At 47.2% G+C, this 20114-nt stretch overlaps 1 protein-coding gene across 5 annotated transcripts in view; it reads right to left on the bottom strand.

The window, feature by feature from the left end:
* Positions 1-19678, bottom strand: part of LOC123786100 (uncharacterized) — a 28095-nt gene extending 8417 nt beyond the window's left edge. Inside the window, exons 1-8 of one of the 5 annotated variants that reach the window (XM_087863618.1) lie at positions 18940-19678; positions 15734-15893; positions 12913-13147; positions 11670-11784; positions 10428-10503; positions 7209-9758; positions 5669-7095; positions 2621-5258 (exon numbers count right to left, since the gene is read on the bottom strand). In XM_087863618.1, the coding sequence (XP_087719744.1) occupies positions 15779-15893; positions 18940-19358 (534 nt within the window). In that variant the 5' untranslated portion in view covers positions 19359-19678 and the 3' untranslated portion in view covers positions 2621-5258; positions 5669-7095; positions 7209-9758; ... (2 more) ...; positions 12913-13147; positions 15734-15778. The other 4 variants (XM_087863621.1, XM_087863619.1, XM_087863620.1 and 1 more) reach the window with 4 other exon arrangements.
* Positions 19679-20114: the final 436 nt, after the last annotated feature.

The raw sequence follows: 20114 nt of genomic DNA, 5'->3' as shown, positions 1-20114 counted from the left end.
TGACTCAGTCGGTTAAGCATCTAACTCTTGATTTTGGCTCAGGTCATGATCTCAGGGTCCGAGGATTGAGCCTTGAGCAGGCTCCATGCTCAGCAGGGAGTCTGCTTGAAGATTCTCTCTCTCCCTCTCCCTCTGCCCCTTCCCCTGCTCACATGCTCTCTCTCTCTCCTAAATAAATAAATAAAATCTTTTTATTTTTATTTTATTTTATTTTTTAAAAGATTTTATTTATTTATTTGAGGGAAAGAGAGAGCACAAGCACAGCAGGAAGGAGCAGAAGGAGAGGGAGAAGCAGGCTCTCTGCTGAGCAGGGAGCCTGATGAAGGGCTCCATCCCAGGGCCCTGGGATCATGACCTGAGCAGAAGACAGAGGCTTAACTGACTGAGCCACCCAGGTGCCCCAATAAAGTCTTTAAAAAAGAAGTAAAAAAAGAAAAGTTCACTAGAAAGCTAGAGGGGAGCCTGGAGCTCAGGAGAGAGGCCTGGGTGGGGCAGCAGCCAGTGGAACCATGGATATGAGGAGGCCACTCTGGAGGGGCTGGTATGTGAGACAGGGAGGGGGCCTAGGACAGAGCCTGGTGAAGAGCAACTTCTAGGGAACACGTAGGTAAAACGAGCCATAAGGGACCCAGAGAAGGAGCTGCTATCTGGAGCTGCCAGAAAGCAAGAAAGCTGGATGTGTGGGCATGCTGATGGAAGAGAGGAGGCAGCAGACGGATGGTCAGTCAGCACCAAAGCCCTGGCCTGCCTGCTGAGATGAAGCTGACAACTGGCTTTTGATGTCGTTCCAGAGAGTTGAGTGGTAACCTCAGGGAGCACCGTTTAGTAAGAAGCCACATTGCTGGTGTTCAATGAATTAGTTCTTCTTAGAGAGCATATGAGAGTTGAGGGATTGATTTTTTTTCTTAAGCAGGCTCCACGCCCAACATGGGGCTTGAACTCCTGACCCTGAGATCAAGACTCCCATGCTGTACTGACTAAGCCAGCCAGGCGCCCCCAGAGTGGAGGGACTGAAAACACTGAGTAGAGATGTTACAGAGTAACTGGCTGAGATACAGCTAATTAGCCTTAGTGCTTTTTCCCCCCACCGGCACTGGAAGGCAATGTGAGTTGGCCTCCCCTCTTTCCAACCCCCAGGGAAATCCAGAGCTTATGGGTTTTAGGACCCCGAGAAGATCATGCTTCTCCTGGGAAGACAAGGGTATTGACCACTGTTTGGAGAAGAGGTTGCAGCCCCCAATCTAGAGAGAGTAGCAGATCTTGCTGCTACTGAAGAAGGGGGGCTGGGGACTGGAGGAATGCACAATGTGTGGGCAGAGCCCCTTGCCCACTGTTAGGCATATAGGAAGCTGGATGCGGAAATCACTGCGAGATGCCAACTGTCCAGAAGAATTAGTTTTCCTAGAGACTGAATTTTGCTGAGGAATACTAGCCTGAGAAATATGTTTTCTAATCTGAAAGGAAAAGTCATAAAATGTAATGACTTAGGCTCCTATTTTCTGTCCTAGGTATTTGTTTATACAAACATATCCCTGCATTTTACTCCATGTTAACTAGAGAATCAAGGAGGGAAAGTAACAAGCTGCTAGAGAAGGATAATTTCTAATTTTATAATAATGTTCATTGGTTTGCTATCACAAAAGTAGCACATACTTGAAGGAAGGAGGATTTGATTTTACCCTACTTATCAGTAAAAATAAGTGAGCCTGTTGCTGTTTCATGGTTACCGGTAGAAAACACAAGGCCACTGGACTTTATTGCTCACGACAGAAAACAGCACGAGCATCAGCATGTTTGCCAAGTTCCCTTTGCCCCCGGATCCCACGCGGGTGACACCAGGGGTAAATGGACGGGTGCGCATGCAATGGGTATGCTTTGCAGCTGAGGAAGAGTGAACTTGGTGAATCCTGCTTTTATAGCAAACAGTAAACAAGCCTATTCTTTGTCCTGGGGAAACATGACCTTACCCCTCAAGGCTGCTTCCTGCAAACGCAACCCTGAGTAATGATCTGGATAAAGAGCAGCCAGAGCTTTGCACTCTTGGCATACCCAGGAAGACATGTAGGACCTCCAGAGACTTGTGGAGGATTTTCTCTCCCAATAGGACTTATTACAGGAAAGGTGAGAAAAGAAATAGAGTAAAATCTACTTCCTACTAACATTTTCCACCAACTTCGTTGTTAATTTAGTTCTACAAAATGGATCCAAAGCTGAGCGAGGTTTATGGGCACCCATTGGAGTCACACATAAAATTCAGGTGATAACATTCTTGAAACTGTGACACAAATACTCCTGTTAGGGATAGCTAAAACTCCTCATACATTATTGGCCTTACTACTTGGGACTGGGTTGACTCAAATGGGTCTCCATTTCCCTAAATCTCAAGGCTGATACTTCAGGTGCCCACAAGATGGTGCTAATGCCCTCTGTCTCAGAATGTGATGAGCATTTCCTCAAGGAGCCTACGACTGCCCACTTTCAAGCCCTTGTCTTTCACTTGCATGCTGTCTCCCCAAATTTCAGCAAGTCCCCCCAAAATGGCTTCAGATAAGGACTGATCTCTACAGCAGAACACCACATTCAATTCTGAGCTCAGAAGGCCCCTGTTCCTCAAGCTGTGTCATATTTCAGAGATCTTTATTTTTATTATTTTTTAAAGATTTTATCTATCTATCTATCTATCTATCTATCTATCTATCTATTTATTTATTTTAAAGATTTTTACTTATTTATTTGACAGAGAGAGAGGCAGTGAGAGAGGGAGCACAAGCAGGGGGAGTGGGAGAGGGAGAAGCAGGGTTCCCGCTGATCAGGGAGCCCAATGTGGGGCTCGATCCCAGAACCCTGGGATCATGACCTGAGCTGAAGGCGGATGCTTAATGACTGAGCCACCCAGGGCCCCTATATTTATTTATTTGAGAGAGAGAGAGAGAGCACACCAGGGGGAGTGTTAGGCAGAGGGAGAGGGAGAAGCAGGCTCCCCGCTGAACGGGGCTCTGGGATCATGACCTGAGCTGAAGGCAGACGCTTAACCCACTGAGCCACCCCGGAGCCCCATATTTCAAAGATCTTTACGTTGCTCCATCACCTATTCATTATTTCCTCTTCATTCAGTTTATTAAATATATATTGAGATGCGACCAGACTGGAAATTCTCCTAGGCACCAAGAGCTCAGGCTTCTGGCCTCAGGAAACCAAACCCGAGGAAATCTCAAGCAAGTATTTATAAACCAAGTGTTCATTATGATGGACGTCAATGATGTCATGTGATTTTTTTGGTAATAGCTAAATAAGATGCTATTTTACCTTTCAAAATTAAAGATGTGGGCAAAATGATTGCTTGATCTGTGTAAAATCCTTGGGAGGAAACTACTGTATTTATATACCTTGATAGTATTAGCAAAGATGCACGTGACGTTAAAAATGTAACAGAAAATGAATTGAGCAGAAAGTATACAAGAAATCATCAACATCTCTCTTGATACTCTTACAAAGGAAGCAAATGCTCAGCTTGAACAACTAAGTAAATAAACCAAGATGAGATCTGAGAAGAAGACCATGACTTGGGTTGTGTTGTCACCCTGTCACTTTCCCAAGGGAAGAGGAGACAACACAAGCCACTCAGGTAACAACACAAGCCAAGCTGGCTGTCTCCCTCAGTGTGACAGCTCGCTGTCCTGGAAGCCAGGGAGCTGGGGGCCCAGAAATACCAGTAGCACACGTTAGAAATAATCCCTAATGGGGTGGTCACGTCATGGTCCCCAACCTGTGCAACCTACTCTCCTAGCAAACACTAACACTTTGGAACAAGTTGGGTTTTTTGTGTTTGTTTTTGTTTTCAAGAAAAAACTTCCTGGACTCTGTTGATTAGTATTTCTTAATGAAAATTTTAATCTCCTAGTTCCGTATTAGCAAAATTCCATTTCATAGTTGGTTACAAGCCACTAAGTTTAGCCTACAGCACTAACATTCCCTCAGTCAATCGGTCCATTTATCAAAAAAGAGGTGAAGGGCTGCGGTTGGTGGAGACAGAATTTTGTAGTGAATACATCTTTGAATGGGCAGAAATTTAACTAAATAGTAATCAATTAATGCCACTCCCAGCCCTTTCCTCTGATGGGCCTTGACATCAGCCAACCAAGGGAGTGCCCTCAGGTCAAGAACACACTTGCAAAAGCTGTGTGTTAGGTGTGACTGCTCCCAGTATATGCAAAGAATGCTGAGTTTAATAACTTGTTCAAAGTCACTTTCACTCAGCAAAATGAGTGTTTGATTCAAACCAGGTCTATCAAATCCCCAAATCTGTGCTTTTCAGGGCAGGGAAGAGAGAAAGTTTGCTGAACGTGTGAGAAACGGAGGGTGGAACATCAATCCTTACCCCTTCCCAACTCCAGCCGGTGCCCCAACCAGCGATCTGGTCTACTGCATGTCTCGAGTATCTGACTGAGATTATATTCAAAGAAATGTGTGTGTTGGTTGAAAAGAAAAGAAAAACACCATGCATTGCACGACTCAGATATTTTGAGGCTGAGTTAAATAAGACTGGATGATTATTATCAAAACTCTCAGCCTATAACAGCTGAGAAGCAGCTCGGGTATTTGTCGAACCTGGAGATTTCCAGGCCCTACCCTCAGGGATCTGATGGAATGATCTGGGGAGAAGCAGAGAAATTTGTGGTATTAATGGGTACCCTAGGAGAAGTTGATGCAGGTGCTGACAGAGCTGCATTATGAAAAACTTAGCAAAGATATTTTGAAATGAATACAAGCCGTGAATGCAAGAAATTGTCCGATCTTCCCCAGTTGATACACATATGTCACCCCCTTGGGAAATCCCTCCTTGAACTCAAGGTCCAGCAAAGACCTGTCTTACATCCTGGATGTCTACCCTGATTTGAGGTTGGGGAGAGGATAGTTATGGCAATGGGAGAGAGAAGATGAGTCTTAGAATCCATATCAACTCCTTCATGTAAGACTGGGAGGCTAATGAACAAGGGACATGTAGAGGGCAAAGTTAGGGTGTTCAAAGCCAACAGAAGGGAGATCCCCAATCAGAAGAATAAGGGAAAGAAACAAAAGAAATGAACAAAGCAATTCTCCTCCTGAATAATATCGAGTAGATCTCTTAGGAACTCAGAGGTGGGCACATTTCTAATCTACAAATCATGGCTTGACAGCTGGCTTTGGGCCAGTCCTTCTCTGCTGGGAGCGATGTTCTGAGAATCCTTCCTCCTTGGACTCAGCATTAACGACACATCCTAGGAAGGATTAAGGACAAGAATGTGAGAGGTCCATGAAGCAGCAGTGATGGGATTAGCGGCAGCCCCAGGGTTCAGTTGCGGGAGGAATTAGACGCAGGTTTAAAATGTATTCTAAAGTTTAAAATATATTCTAAAAAGGTACAGCAATGCGTAGGTAGGGGGAGCTTGAAGCTGTGTTTGTTGAGGACTGTAGGAGACATTGACGAAAATTATAATCTGCATCCTATGTATCTCCCAGATAGAGATAAGCGAGAAGGGTTTGTGATTTAAATGCCTTTTCCCAGCCACCCAGCCACATGGGATAGAACTTCATGATTAGTTGGTTTTATTATCTTTCCTCCCCTTGCTGTTTCCCCCAGGAGAGACAGACGCTATGAAGGTTCCAGTGTTGTTAAATTTGCACTTGCCAAAGTTTGGTCCAGCTCAGGTCAGGAAGGGCGTGCTGTTTCTGCGGCAGCCAGGACTATTGGCCACAGACGATCTGTTCAGTGGGTCCTCAGGGCCACAGGCAAGCTTCAGTGGGGAAGCAGGGCTGACCTAGAATGACCCGTGGTCTGTGTGTGCTGGCGGGTTGTTCCCCACAGATGCTACTAGTCCCTGAGTGCTTCCTAAAGCTGGTTGTTCCCCCTCAATCTCTTGTGTGGGATTTTTCTCCATATGTTTCATACATGTCCAGAGACTCCTGGCTTGCCGGGCATGGCCACACAATTTCCCACAGGGATCTCAAATTCACCATGTTCCAAACTGAATCAATTGTTCTCTATCTACCCAGATCCGCTTCTGTATTTCTATCTTGGTGGATGAAATACTCAGCCCCTCGGCTGCCCAAACTACAATGTTTGGAATCCTCATTGACTCCTCCTTCTTGCCTACCCTGGGTCAATCAACCGAGACCTTGTCTTGTTGGTTTTACTTCATAAATACTCCTCATACCCACCCTCTCCTCTGGATCCTTTGTCACTGCTCTGGCTTTGGTCTTCATCATTTCTTCAGTAGATTTGCATTTGCTTCCCTACTGAGCTGTCTTTCAAGGGTTTTCAAAGGAGAAAAGGCTATTGGCATTTTGGGAAGGACAGCTGTGCATTTGTGTAAAACAGTTCCAGCACTCTAGGACTTCTAGCTTGCGTGCATGACGTGTCCGTGCCCTCTGGTTGTAAGAACCAATGTCTCCTCCCACACGTGGTGCTAGAAAGGCGTTTAATGCTGGTCAGAGACCCAGGGATACTGAGGAGGAATGTGGAACCACAGGAACCAGCAGGGGTGACCTGAGAGACATCTGGAGGTGAGACCCTGTGCCCTGAGGGGGCTTTTATACTCTCCTAGGGCAGGACTACGGAGGCTCCTCCGAGGGCCTGGATGCAGCGACCTCACATCTCTGCTTGTCCTCCTTCAATTGTGTCTTCAGTCTCCTTCTTGACCTCTTCTTATTCTGTATGTTACCCCCAGGAGACTGATTTTACATGCAAGCCCCAAATGTCATGTAAATGCCAATTTCTCCCGACCTTGTGTCTCTGGCCAAGATATCTCTGCTGACCTTGGAATTGAGTACATGAAAAAGATGGCTACTCCAATCGATTTAAAAAGGTATAAACTACTCAATAACAAATCGTGTCCAATACGTACGGGAAAAGGTTGAAATAGATCCTTAACCAATTATGGAAATACACTCTTGTGGGTTAACGAAATTAATAGAAAAATGACGAAGTCATAGAAGAAAATACAAAAGGCACGTACCTTCTGCTGGTTCCAGTTGAAGATGGCGACGGAGGAAGATCCTGAGTTCACTTCCTCCCACAGACCTACAGTCCACAGCCGCGTAGGGGAAGAATTTCCTCTGAAAATAACCAAAAGGCTAGTTGAGCAACGACTATGCATGGAGCAAAGGAGAAGAAAATCACCTCAAAGAGGGGAGGCGAGGGGAGGACACGGTCTCGCCCTGAACCTTACCCCCAGGGCAGCGACCAGCGACCGGCAGGGAACTCGAAATCTGGAGCTTCTCCTTGAGGAGTGAAGGGTTCCAACCCCACACCAGCACCCTAAGTTATACGACCTGCATCGGAGAGATGAGCGCCCAGACATCCAGCTCTGAAAACCAACAGAGCTTGCGTGCCTGAGAGGCGCGAGACTAGCGATCTGAGTGAGACTCGGCTCTTAAAGGGCCCGTAGGCTGAGACTCCCGCCCCAGCGCCCAGGGCAGAAGCAGTGACTGCCCAGACTTCAGGAGAGAGAGGCTCATTTGCTTATATTAAAGTGCCAGTCCGAGTACAGCGTTTAGTCTACCACACACGGCGAAGAGCCTGCTGGAACACAGAGACTGGCGGCTGCCCTCCTCACGCTCTCCCTCTGCCTTGCTCTAGCCCAGTGGGGGTGGCAGAAATGGGTGAGGGAGGGTCAAAAGGTACAGATTGCCATATATATATATATATATAACAAAAATGAAAAAAGCATGAAAAAGATCAAACCTGATTATATCAATATTGATAACCTCTGAAGAACACAAGATGCCATAAACAAAATTGAAGACCGAGTAGGACAAATACCCAGAATATATAAAGAACTCCTAAAAATGAAAAAGAAAAACATACAACTGAATATTGAACTATACGAAACACATGAATAGGCATTCACAGCAGAAAATGACATGAATGACTGTGAAACATGAAAACAATTTTCATCTAGTTAGTCATCAGGGGAATTACAGTGAAAGCAACAGTAAGATTATTTCCTTTCTCGGGTTGCCTGGCTGGCTCAGTTGGTAGAGATGCGACTCTTGACCTCAGGAAAGTGAGTTCAAGCCCACGTTGGGCATGGAGCCTATTAAAAAAAAAAAAGATTATTTCCTCTCTAGATTGAAAGAGAGAGAACAGGAGTGAGGACAAGGTATTAACCCACATACTGCTAACGGTATACAATTTCAGTCTGAATTGAAAGGGAATTTGCCAGTATCTCAGAACTTAAAGTATACATATTCTCTGACTCAATAATTTCACTTCTTATCTACTCCCCTGCCAAAAGTCACAAATATGCACAACACACAATGTTCATTGCAGTGCTGCTTGTGAGCAAAGCATTGAAGGAAACCTGATGGCCAAATATAATATGGCACATCAATGGCTAAATATACTATGGTTCGTTCTATCTTAAGATACTATGCACAGATTTAAAAAATAATTATAAACATACGTACTTATGTGGACATTCGGTGAGAAGATACAGGTCCCAAAACAAAACTGTATCAATATCTTGTTATATAAAGGTAAGCAGAAAAGAAGTGCCTTGCCTGATAAAGCAAATTTTTGGTATAGCATGAGTAGTCATGAAGGAGTTAAACCTTTAATTTACATTTTTGAGAATTTTGCTTCAAAACACACCCTTAGTATTGCCATAAGAAAATTGGAATAAAGGAATATACCAGATATTACGTTTTTCCTTTGCTGAAAAGGGAAAGGAATAAACCAAGAGAATGAAGAACAAAACGCAAGCCATTAGGTCAGAAAGGACTCCATCAGCTGGGGTTCTCGCTCTCATCCTTCCTAAGGCAAGAAAAGACCAACCAGCAAAGGCAAACACTAGCTCCACCAGGTGGCACCACTGGTCAACGCCGCACCCCGCAGACAGCAGGCACGGCAGCGCATTCTTGGGGTTGCTGATGCCCCACACGTTCATGATGTTCAGACACCTTCTCTGATAACATACTACATACATGGTGCCTGCACGTGTAGTCCTCGGCAGCGTCCATTTTCCTCTGCTGGGACTAGAAAGTCTATTCCTATGTCGTTGAGGGGGAGATTTCTCCCACCCTCCATCTCCAATGCCCTTTAGAAAAATACATTCATTACAGTTGCATTCTGCAAATTTCTTTTAAGATTTTATTTATTTATTTGACACAGAGAGAGTGAGAGAGAGCACAAGCAGGGGGAGCAGGAGAGGGAGAAGCAGGCTCCCTGGCGAGCAGGGATCCTGACACAGGGCTCGATCCCAGGACCCTGAGATCATGACCTGAGCCAAAGTTAGCAACTTAAAGGACTAAGCCAACCACGTGTCCCTCATTCTGCAAATTTAACAGAGCACTTTGGACTCTATTATTTCTTAAAGAAACTTTGAGTCATAAAGGACCTAATTAGCATAGTACCACCCAAGTACCAACCAGAAGCCATTATCACCCAACTGCTACCAGAACCCTAACTCAGTAGCTCCTCACCACACCGGCTTCCCAGCTGCTGGGGGGCTCCTCCTCTCTGTGGTGAGGGGATCCTAGAAAGTCCATGTTACCTCCACTAGAGAAAACTGGGTATGGCTTACGTGTAGATGTGAGGTTATTTCTAATCCTCCTTTGTGGCAGGGGTTCAGTGTCACTGGAGATTCTTAACACTCAGAACAGCACGAAGTCTACAGTCTCTTTGTGTTTCCTCAACATTCAAGTGGAGGGAGTGAGTTGGCAGTTGATATGAGTCTCAGCTACAGTGAAATGATCTGAACTAGAGATAAGGTCCACTTCTGAGGAAATACAAACAAACATAAGTATTAGAATCATATTTTGAGAGATTTTTTCCCCCTCTTGCATATTTCCTTTCAAAATTTTCTGAATTGTACCCCCAACCACCTCGGTCCAAGAAGCTGGGCCAGTTTAAGTTGAATGAAGAGTTCCCTTGGGTGGGGGGAGCTAGGAGGAAGTCTGGTGTTGGAGTCGGAAGAGTTAGGAGGTTTCCAGAAAGGAATGGCCACAGCCTCCCAGTGGTTCCCAAGGCCTGAGGCGCAGAGGATCGAGTGGGTCCTGAAGGGAGGGCCCGTGTATGATGTTACCTGGGCAGAGTTCTTGGGTGAGTGGGGGAGTAAAGGGTGATAGGACTCCAGGGAGATCTTAGGGGACCTGCGGCCAGTGAGCAGGCAGTGATCCCCCCGTGGGGGAATCGATGGTTAATTCTCTACAACTGCCAAGAGGAGGCGGACCCCGGTGAGGGTGGGCGGGGATGGACTGGAATGTATTGGGATTGAATTTCTGCTCTTCCTTACAGACTTCTGCGCTCCTGGTGGTGCGGGGACTCCAAAGAGAAACTGAGTTAAAGCTAGATGAAGCTCTGCCTCTTTCATATGAATCTGAAGACTGACACTCCTCCCTCACAGGTCTTGTTTTCTTATGAATGCTTCACCGTCATGCTAACTTACCAGGAGACTCCTGGAAACATTTCTGCTTATTCCATCATGAGAAGGCCACATGACTCCATTGTTTTCTGAACGAGGTCTGGAAGAATTATAGATGTGGAAGGAAACAACATGCTCGGTTTAAAAGTATATGCGACAGAAGGCACGGGGCATGGGGGTTTGACTGCAAGTAGAGAATGTGGCAGCCTTCAGTGAAAGGATCACACATCCATGTACTCATTCTGCACCAGTACCTAGAGAATCCCTCAGGGCGCCACAGAAGCCTTTCTCTTGCTTCTCTACCAAGGATTTCCTGACCATCCTTCTGGACTAAATTTAAATCTTACTTGCTCTACGAAACCCTGTCCAACAGCTCTAAGAAAAAAAAATTAGCTCTTTTTCCTCTTTGCTTCTAGAGCATTCTTTTAAACTTGTGTTATGTTTTTGTGTTTTATCGCTATTATTTGTTTCTAAATTTGTCTTCCTCTGCAGAGCGTGTAAGAGAAACACTTTGTGTTGTTTGGATTCGACTCAGTTAGATTCATGATGTTAACTAAAGTGTGCACATTGACTCATGAGTGGGTTTTGAAAACAGCAGACTGCGAGCAGTACATTTTAAAAATGAAGAAGAGATCAGAAACCGTCAAAGTGATCCAGACATTATAAGGATGAATAATGCCTCGTGAAATTTGTTTCTATTATCTATTTGGATGTTCTGAGTCACAATAAAATGTTCCTCTTATTGAGGACAATTTAAAAAAACAAACATTGGAGGCTCAGACATTTGGGGTAGACCCTAGGAAGAAAGCTATAGCCAGAGATTCTGAACCTTTCAAACTATGAGGGGACCTACACCATACAGAGAGCAATGGGTCAACGGATACAAGTTCAGAGCTTAAATGAGCAAATAAAATAACTAGGGATTATGTTATGGAGGTCAACAAGCTGTCTGTGAAGACAGTAAATATTTTAGGTTTTGTGGGCTATAAGGCGTCTGTCATAACTACTCAACTCTGCCAGGGTAGGGCAAAAAGCAGCCACAGATAACATGTAAATGAATATGACTGGATTCCAATAAAATTTGAATTTCATATATATTCAGGTATCATGAAAAATTCTGCTTTTGATTTTTTCATCCGTTTAAGAATGTAAAAGCCATTCTTAGCTAATGGTGTTTTAAAAATATACTTTATTAATAGAAAATTTGAGGTCTAAAAAGGCCTACACATCAGATGATTGCCATTAACAAGATAGTTTGTTACTCACGGTTCCCAAGAGGCAAGGGCCCACCATGCCATGGGCTGGGAGGACACACAGGGAAGCATTAGGGTCATTCTGGAGGAATGGGGGAAATTGCAGGCAGAAGCCTTTCCTGTGGTTTCTGTGGGAAGGAATGAGTGAGCCTGGGTAAGCAGGTTTAGGATTGGCTAGTTTGAATTATTTCAGCAGTCTCGAGGGCGTAGGGTCTGTTCCTGGGTTATCTAGTACCGGGCCCTGGGGTGAGGAGGGCAGGTGGATTGTGGCCTGGAGTGAGAACCCAGTAAAGGGGGTGGTTGGGGTTGTAGGCGCTGGACTGGTTGGTTTATATTTGAAAAGTGCACTCATTTGTTTACCGTCTCTAAGAATTGGCTAACTCAGGGAAGGCCAGGCCCCAGGTGTCAGAGCATCGGAATACAGCAAAGACAAGACATGGTTATGACACATGGGCCATATAAAAACAGGCGGCAGGCCCGATTTGGCCCATGGGCTGTGGATTGCCATCCCATCAGCTAAGAGCCCAAAGATAATGTCGAATGTCAAACACACAGGTGGTGTGAAAAATAACTACTTCATGATAAATTAATAAATGTAGTAAATCATGAAGCTTCTTGATTCTTGCCAGCAAACATGAAAGAAAGAAATGATAATTTATGATAAGAAACACCTCTATCCATTCAAACTTAAGGAAGACCTTATCCTATTTGGCCTCGGTATTCTGTTCATTCTGCTCCCTTAGTCCCCAGAACACGAATATTCCCTGACTCGCTCTATCTTTACCGAGAAGGGCAACAGCCAGAGAAGGGAACTTGAAATTCTCAAAGTAGTTGTCAACACGGTTCTAACTGCACAAGCCTTCTCGTAAAATATTAGTGAGATCTCTATCATCTAAGAATTTTACCCAGACTGAATTAAAGTTTTTGGAGTTCATAATCTAATTATAGCACTGTGAATTCCTTGAGGGCGAGGATGCTGCGTTCCTCTCCGTTATTGTCTTGTTCACGTCCTTTCACTGGCTGCTCAGCGCAGTTAGGAGAAAATTCCAAGACCAGCCTGTGGCCGAAGCCATCCGGGATCGGGCGCCTGCCCCGCCCTTAGTACGGATTCTTCTCTGGGCAAGTGCCCCCTCATCAGTAGCCAGGGAGGTGCAGGCCCTAGATCCCAAAGGTGTCCAGCCTCTTATGTGCTCTTCCTTCCGTCTACAGTCGCTCCCGCCCTTTCCCCGGCTCATTGCCCGCTCTGGAGGTCTTACCCTTCTCATCTCCATCGGGTGCCTGGCAAGTCCAAGGGCTTGACGCTGAGAAATCACAGCTGCCTCTTCCCATCCTTCACGTGGCTGTTCGCACCTTGTCTGTCCAGTGATCAGTCCTACCACCTTCCGCCCTTGGTTTCTCCTGCTAGGCCCCGGGTCCTTGGGGGCAGAGGGCCTGGGACACATTCACTGCGGGGATGGGTGAAGGAAGGAGCAAAAGCGAATGCATGGCAGCCTGAGGAAGAGGGAGAAGTTTTGAGTGCAGGGCTCGGAGTGACCACCGTGTTCCGCGTATGGGCCCCGAAGATCCCTAGTGGCTTTGTAAATCCTGATTCACATTTGACAGCGTTCGGGGAGCAGCAGCTCCGCTAGAAAAGAGCCTCATGCAGAGACTCTGCGAGGGAATTCTCAGCATGCCCAGGGAGAGAGGGAATTAGAGGGAACTGTAGGGCCTTTAAAGGATGATCATAAGCGTGCATATGGGGGCAGCCAGGAGCCCTCAGGGATGCTCCTGCAGGGGTGGAGGGGGAGACGCACAATCCTTATTTAGTGCAGTCTGGCTAGATTTTCACTACACACTGAACATTTTCCACAACGATAACCTTTCTGCCCTATTTACTTCACTACCACCCACACATCAACCGATGGCTTTACTGCTGTGTGTAATCGCTCTATTATCCTGCTGGGTACTATGTATAAATGAGAGTATTTACACTGGTTGGTGGATCTGCGATTCCTCCTCCTCTCTCCTTTATTTTCAATCTGTTCTATAATATGTACGTGTTCATTTCGTAATGGAATGAGAAACGAAGTCACAGTCCATACCCAGCTCTCTCCCCATCGTGTGCTCTTTGTGTAGTGTGGCTGCTGTAACATAATATCCAGCTTGTGGGCTTCAGAGCCACAGCGCTAGGGTTAAATGTTGTGCTGTGTGACTTTGGGCACCTCACTTAACCTCTCTGGGCCTCAGTTTCCTCCTATGGAAAATGGGAATAACAATAGCACCCATCTCCTATAATTTGTTATGAAGATTCATTGAGCAAATATATGTACAATATTCAGAATGGTGTCTGCAGAAAGGTAAGGCCAAAGTTAATATTAGCTATCATTATTATTTGTATATGACGTTACTACCTAAAAAGAAAAATAGCCTAACGACAAGAAATGGTTATAAAAATGTTTACAGGGGCGCCTGGGTGGCTCAGTCGGTTGAGCGTGTGACTATTGATTTTTGGCTCAGGTCATGATCTCAAGGTGTGGGATCATTGAGCCCCATGTCAGGCTCCATGCCCAGCAGGGAGTCTGCTTGTCCCTTTTCCTCTGCCCCTAGCCCCATTCTTTCTCCCTCTCTCAAATGAATAAATAAATAAAATCTTTTTAAAAAGTCTCTTACAGTGTTGTGTTGACTTACGAACCCTTAGAAGACTTTCCATTCAAAATCACAAAAATTAAATAGTTTTGTTGCTCTAAAGCCCTAGGCTAGCTATGGGAAGAACCCAGTTCTACAAACTGAGTCCTTGGCTCTGGAAAGCCCTATTTGGCCCTGTTTAGACTGCCCTCTGGTGGAGACCTTGAAGGAGAGCAGGAGGCTAAAGGACCACTATATTCTCACTTAACACAATAAAACAAAAACACATGCACACAATTCCCCTTCACGGCTTGGACAAAGTGATTTTTTAATGGAACTCTCTGTCTCATTAGCATGGGCTGGAAGCAGATAACAACCTACAGCATGGGCTGAAAGCAGATAAGCTGTGGCGTGGCCCCAGGATCCGATTGTCGAATATGCTCTCCTTGTGAGGTCCGCTGATCTCTACCATGCTCTTCAGGGCACAAAGCATTGGTTCAATCCTGACAGCAACTCTTGGGATGGGCACACTGATCCGCATTTTAACGATAAGGACACTGAGATTTATAGAGAAGCAATGACGTGCCCAACATCGCACATCAATGTATTGGGTCGTCTGTTATTCAATATGCAAGTAGACCCAGGGACCAGGAGCTGAATAATCCCCTGACACGGGCTCCTAGCGTGCTATGAGAAAACCATTATGTATAGTGGTTGCTGGCGTGTAAGGTGGCCCAGGGGACTACTGGAATGCTCAGAAATGGCATTTATACAGAGTTGGGCAGGAAGAGTCCCTAGACTCTTGGAGTGGAGCAATTGAGCTCAGTCTTGAAGTAGGAGTGGCACCTTCCCAGGTGACCAAAACTGGGGAATGTAGGCCTCCCGACCTTGTAAAATCTCCCTCGTAATAGAATACCTTGTAATACACATATGACCCCGCCTAAACTAACTCTAATATATATTTAATTTTTTTTGCTTTGATCATTAAATTTAACTTTTTAAAATTATCACTTTTCCACAAGCAATTTGAGTTCATTATTAAAAACTCCGAACATTACAGAAACAAAAATAATAAATATTTTGGTTTACAGATTGCAGATCCTTTTTTTCTGCATAAAGAACCATGTATGATTCAAACCCAACAAGACGTCAGGAACACTGTCCTGGGTGAACAAACGTGGATGTTCAACACAGTGTGAATGTTTGCAGAGTGTTAAACCCTGTGGTTGCACCACTGCATACCCTGGTCGATACCCTGCGGGTGGACATCAGGGCCATTTACTGAACAGCTCTGAAGCTAAGCCAAGCTGAGCTGGAGAACGCGGCCGAGATACAAGCAGCTGGGCGCAAACCAGGTAATAATTACTCAGTGACTCACCCTTGCCTTTCTTGTAAGTTATTTGCCCTAGATGGAGCTGCAATTTTGAAAGCTAATCTGGGTGTTTTGCAAGAAAAACAAATAAGCAGAAGTACCCTTTGGAGCCTTGACAGTCAACGTGGCTTGTGTGCCATGAAATCTCAGTGCCTGGCTGAAGCGGCCTGTGGGAGCAGGTGGACGTGGGAAAGCAGCAGACCTCTCATCTTCCTGAGGATGCGTTCGTTACGGGTGTGGATTCTGAAATGCAATACCACCCTGCAAAAACCCACAAAACATAGAAGATTCTCTTGGCACCTTATCTTGTTTTGAAAATGAAATTTGTGTCCACAAAAGTGAGGTGTGCTTCTCTCCTAATGAAACCTTACAAGATTCTCTGAGTTCCGACACAGACATGAGTGTTTTAAACACTCCCAATGGTGTGACCTTGAAATCAACATACCTTGGCTACTTCTTCCCTCTCTTCCCCTTTTCTTCACCCTCTCCTAGTTTTTTGAATACCAGCTTTGTGCCAGGGGTGTCGCAGGCACTGGGGATACATAATGGCAATGGGCAGAGCTGGCCTGTGGGGACCTTATGCACAGCCCCTGGCGCAGTCGACAAGTCTACAAATGCACACGTGAGGTCAACGTGTGTAGGTCCGAGGGAAGCACGTATGATTGTGTCTACAGAGGTCAAAGAGGTTCCCACAGGAGCTGCCGTTTGAGCTGCAAATTGCCAGGAAACAAGGGGGAAATGCTTGTGCAAAGGCGCCAAGGGTGAAAGCATTAGTCCTACTCATGCAGAGAGCAGAACAGGCGCCTGGAGTGCTGGGAGCCTGTTGGAGGCTGGCGAAGGACCAGGGCTTTCTATGGTATGGAGGAAGACGGGTTTTCTGCCACACATGACGAGGGGGCACCAAAGAACTCTCAGTGAAGAAATTACAGTGTGTGATCAGTCATGAACTTTCTTGGTTCCTTGCCTCCCAGCATCCTCCTCTCTGAAATGGCCTTCCCAATTCCATCTTCCATTTATCTGGCTAACTCTGATCATCTTACTCATTTCGGCTCAAATGTCCCTTCCTCCAAGAGTCTTTACCAGAGACGTCCCTTCTAGTTCTGACACTGCTACTCAGTCTCCACACCATGACCTGTCACGACGGTCCTCCGTCCCTGTAAAATGAGGATCACAGCATGGTCCCACTTCTAGGCAGGGGCAGGATGTAAGGAGGCAGGGGAGAGGGACTGCGGATGACAGCCAGTGCTGATTAATCTGTCCCTGGAAGCGGGACAGCAGCAGGGAGGGGACTGTGGAGCCAGGTCAGCGTCCTGAGAAGACTGGGTGCTGGATGGGGGTGGGGGGCCCTCATGGGCAGAGGAGGGATGGGAGTCATGGGGGGAGGAGTTTGGGGATGGTGGTGCAGCAGAGAGAGCTGGGAACAGCTGTGATGGGGAGAAGCAGGAAAGTTGAGGCCCAGAACTGCCACCTCAGCCTCCTCCTCTGAAGAGTGTTACAGGGCTTGGGGCAGCCCCTGGAGGGTGGTGTGCTCCAGGAGCTGGGCAGAGCCTCGCAGGGCAGGCCATCACCACAGAGCCCTCCGTGAAGAAGGAAGAGAGAGAGAGTGAGAGAGCCTCAAGGATCTCTGAACTCAAGGGCACCCAAGCCGCATTGATGCCCAGGGAACTTCCTGTTCCCACTAAGTGTCCCAGTGGAGGCACTAGACTCTCTAACAGGACTGGGGGGCTCTCGAGGGTAGAGGCTGTAGCTCCCCAGCAGGGCGTGGTACAGAGAGAGTGCCCGGGAAAGGTTTGTTGCATATATTGTAACCTCTATGTTGAACAAACCCAAGTGGGACGTAGTCAAAATACATTTTTATTTTTGTTCTACCATCCTTTTAAAATGTGCCTAGGACCCTAGACTTTTCTGTTCTCACTCAGGCAGTAACTGTCTTGCAGTCACTTGGGTTGTAAATAGTCTCACTCAAATAATTAGAAAGGCTAGTTTGTGTAATAATAATGAAAACCATCAGACTGGAAATTAGCATTCAGTCTTGTCCCCTCCTCCTAGCTGTAGCAGAAGGTTGGTGAAAACCCGCTGTGTGAATGGCCTGTGGTCAGCTTCTTATTTTCTCAGCTCCTGCCCCCACAGCTTGCTAGTGAAGGGTGGCAATCGGTGGGAGGCGAGATAATTAGGGATCAAGACAGGGTCTCGTGTGGTGGGACTGCGGCTGCGGGAGCTTCGTCAAGAGGCAGCTATCTGAAGCTAAGGCTCTCACTTGTCCTGCCTTCATGGACTCTTCAGAGACCCCCTGTGGCTCCCGGTGGCCGCAGTGCCTGTGATGTGGGCAGTGTGTTCTCTTTGGATGTCATTCCCCCGAGCCCCTGGCTCGCTGGTGGCCCACTGTGCACGCAATCTCACTGTTGGGGTCCCCTCAGCCTCCCAGGCTCTGCTGTCCGGCAGAGCTGAAAACCCCGCTGACCAGGCTCTTAGGGGCCTGGGAAGCACTTGCCGGTCCTCACTGATGAGTCCTGGGAAAGCAGCTCCGTCCTGTGCAGCCTCTCCTGTCCCAGCCTACTGCCCAGGCTGCCTCAGCTCTTGGAGCACTTCCTGCACCCCCAGTCTGTGGGAACACAGCGGGGAGGGCCTGCTGTAGCCGTGGAAGGCCCCTGGTCAGGCTTGAGGGGAGTCGGCCGCCCCCTGCCCCAGCACTCCTTGAAAACGAAGTGGGCACTTGGCCACAGTGGCCTGAGAAGAAATCTTTCTCAGCTCCTCCCCTCCCCTCCTGACACTGCACAGACCCTTCTGTATTCTCAATTAGGGGACAGGGTTCAGGGATCACAGAACCTGCTGGAGGAGATTTCCTCTGTGAATTCTAGATATGGGGACCTGACTCACACCCAGCTCTGTGGGGCCCGGTGAGACAACGAAAGTCCCATCTGCCAGGCCATCTACATTGCAGCTGGAAATGCTGGCAGGTGGAATGTCAAGTTCAGGCCCTCTGAGTTCACAGCTCCTTTGCTCTGGCCCTCCTCCCTCACTGAATGTCTGTTCTGAGAGTCGGGAACCTGCAACCACCGGGGGACTGGACAGCCCTAACGTCTAAGCAGTCTTTATTCCGTTCAATGTGGTTGGCCTTTAAGTCATCAATGTTTAGGTGAGGCTATTGGCTGGGACTAAATTCAGCAGAGTATGGAAGTGGCTAAGATTGCTCCACAGACTTGTTGTGTAAATGTGAGCCTATCCCTCTCGTTTGTCCACTGCATGGCAAGTAACCTGCACCTACTTAGCAGAAAATCAGTATCTCCTTGAGGTTCGCCCGACTCACCTGTCCCAGCCGGTCCGGAGAAGGTCCGGGTGGGCGCGGGACAGCCCTGGGATCCGCCGCGGCCGCCGCTGCCGCTGCCCGGCGCTGCCACACGGTGGCGCCGTCGAGGGACTCTCAGCCTCCACAAAGCGGCTTTTGTCCGCGTCCCCGCGCCGCCGCTCAGGTTCTCCCAGGGAGGATGACCCCATTCCCTCTGCCGTAACCTCAGCCAGGGGTGACCCCCGCTTGAGCTCACGAGGTTGCAGCTCAGCTGAGTCCTGCCTCCAGTGTTTTTTCACAGCCGCCGTCCAGGTGCCAGCTGGTCCCAGGAGCCCCAGGGCAGCGCAGGCTCCCGCGAATCCTAGCGAGCCTTTGTTTTCCACTCCCCACACAAAGCGAGCTGTTATCACCTCCCTGTCTGGACAGGGGGCTACTGGCATCCATCTAGACTTCTGGGAAAAGTACCCTGGGTGACTCGTTAGGGGAGTCCAGGACGCCCTAGCTCTCCCTGCCCCTCCCCTCCACCTCTGCTTAATAGCCCGTGAAGGCCAAGTGGGTTTTCTGTCTGAGTCCACAGACCAAGAAGAAGCTGGCACTTTTCTCACGAAAGCAAGGGACTACAAGTGTAATCTTTTAATCTTTCCCAGGCCGCCTCTTGTAAGTCACTCTGCCTCGAAGTGAAACTGTGTCTAACATGCTTTAAGATCTAGAACGGTCTGCGGCCCTGACCTTCAGAGCAGACCTCAGGGAGCACATTTGAAATTGGTGCAGCAGGCAACCTCTCGCCTTTAAGTAAGTGACTTTAGATTCCAAGGGCTTGCTCATGCATGGCGATTAGTTTTTAAAGCTTCCAAGAGCAAAGGGTAGACTCTGTGGAAATGCAGAGTGGGGAACCCGGTATTTTTGCTGCAGAGATAGGAGTCACGGAGTGCTGGGTGTCACACCAGTGACTAAGCCACCTCTTCACTCTGCTGAGCAGGAGCCAGGCACTGAGGGGAGCGGGGTGGGATGGTGCATCCCATAGTCCGGGATAACACCGGCTGCCATCTTTGAACATGGGCATAACTCAGAGCATCTGGGGGCGGGGGGTACTCTGCACTTGTTATTTCTAATCCTCATGATCAGTCTATTTGGTAGGTATTTATTACTCCCCCTTTTACAGATGAGGAAAGTATGGCTCAGAGAGGTTAAGTAAC

This window comes from Ursus americanus, chromosome 7, assembly GCF_024610735.1.
Source record: "Ursus americanus isolate L20-20 chromosome 7, mUrsAme1.1.p, whole genome shotgun sequence".
Classification (NCBI taxonomy): domain Eukaryota; kingdom Metazoa; phylum Chordata; class Mammalia; order Carnivora; family Ursidae; genus Ursus; species Ursus americanus.
Note: the sequence above shows the minus strand (reverse complement) of the source record. Positions and strands in the feature narration are given on the sequence as shown.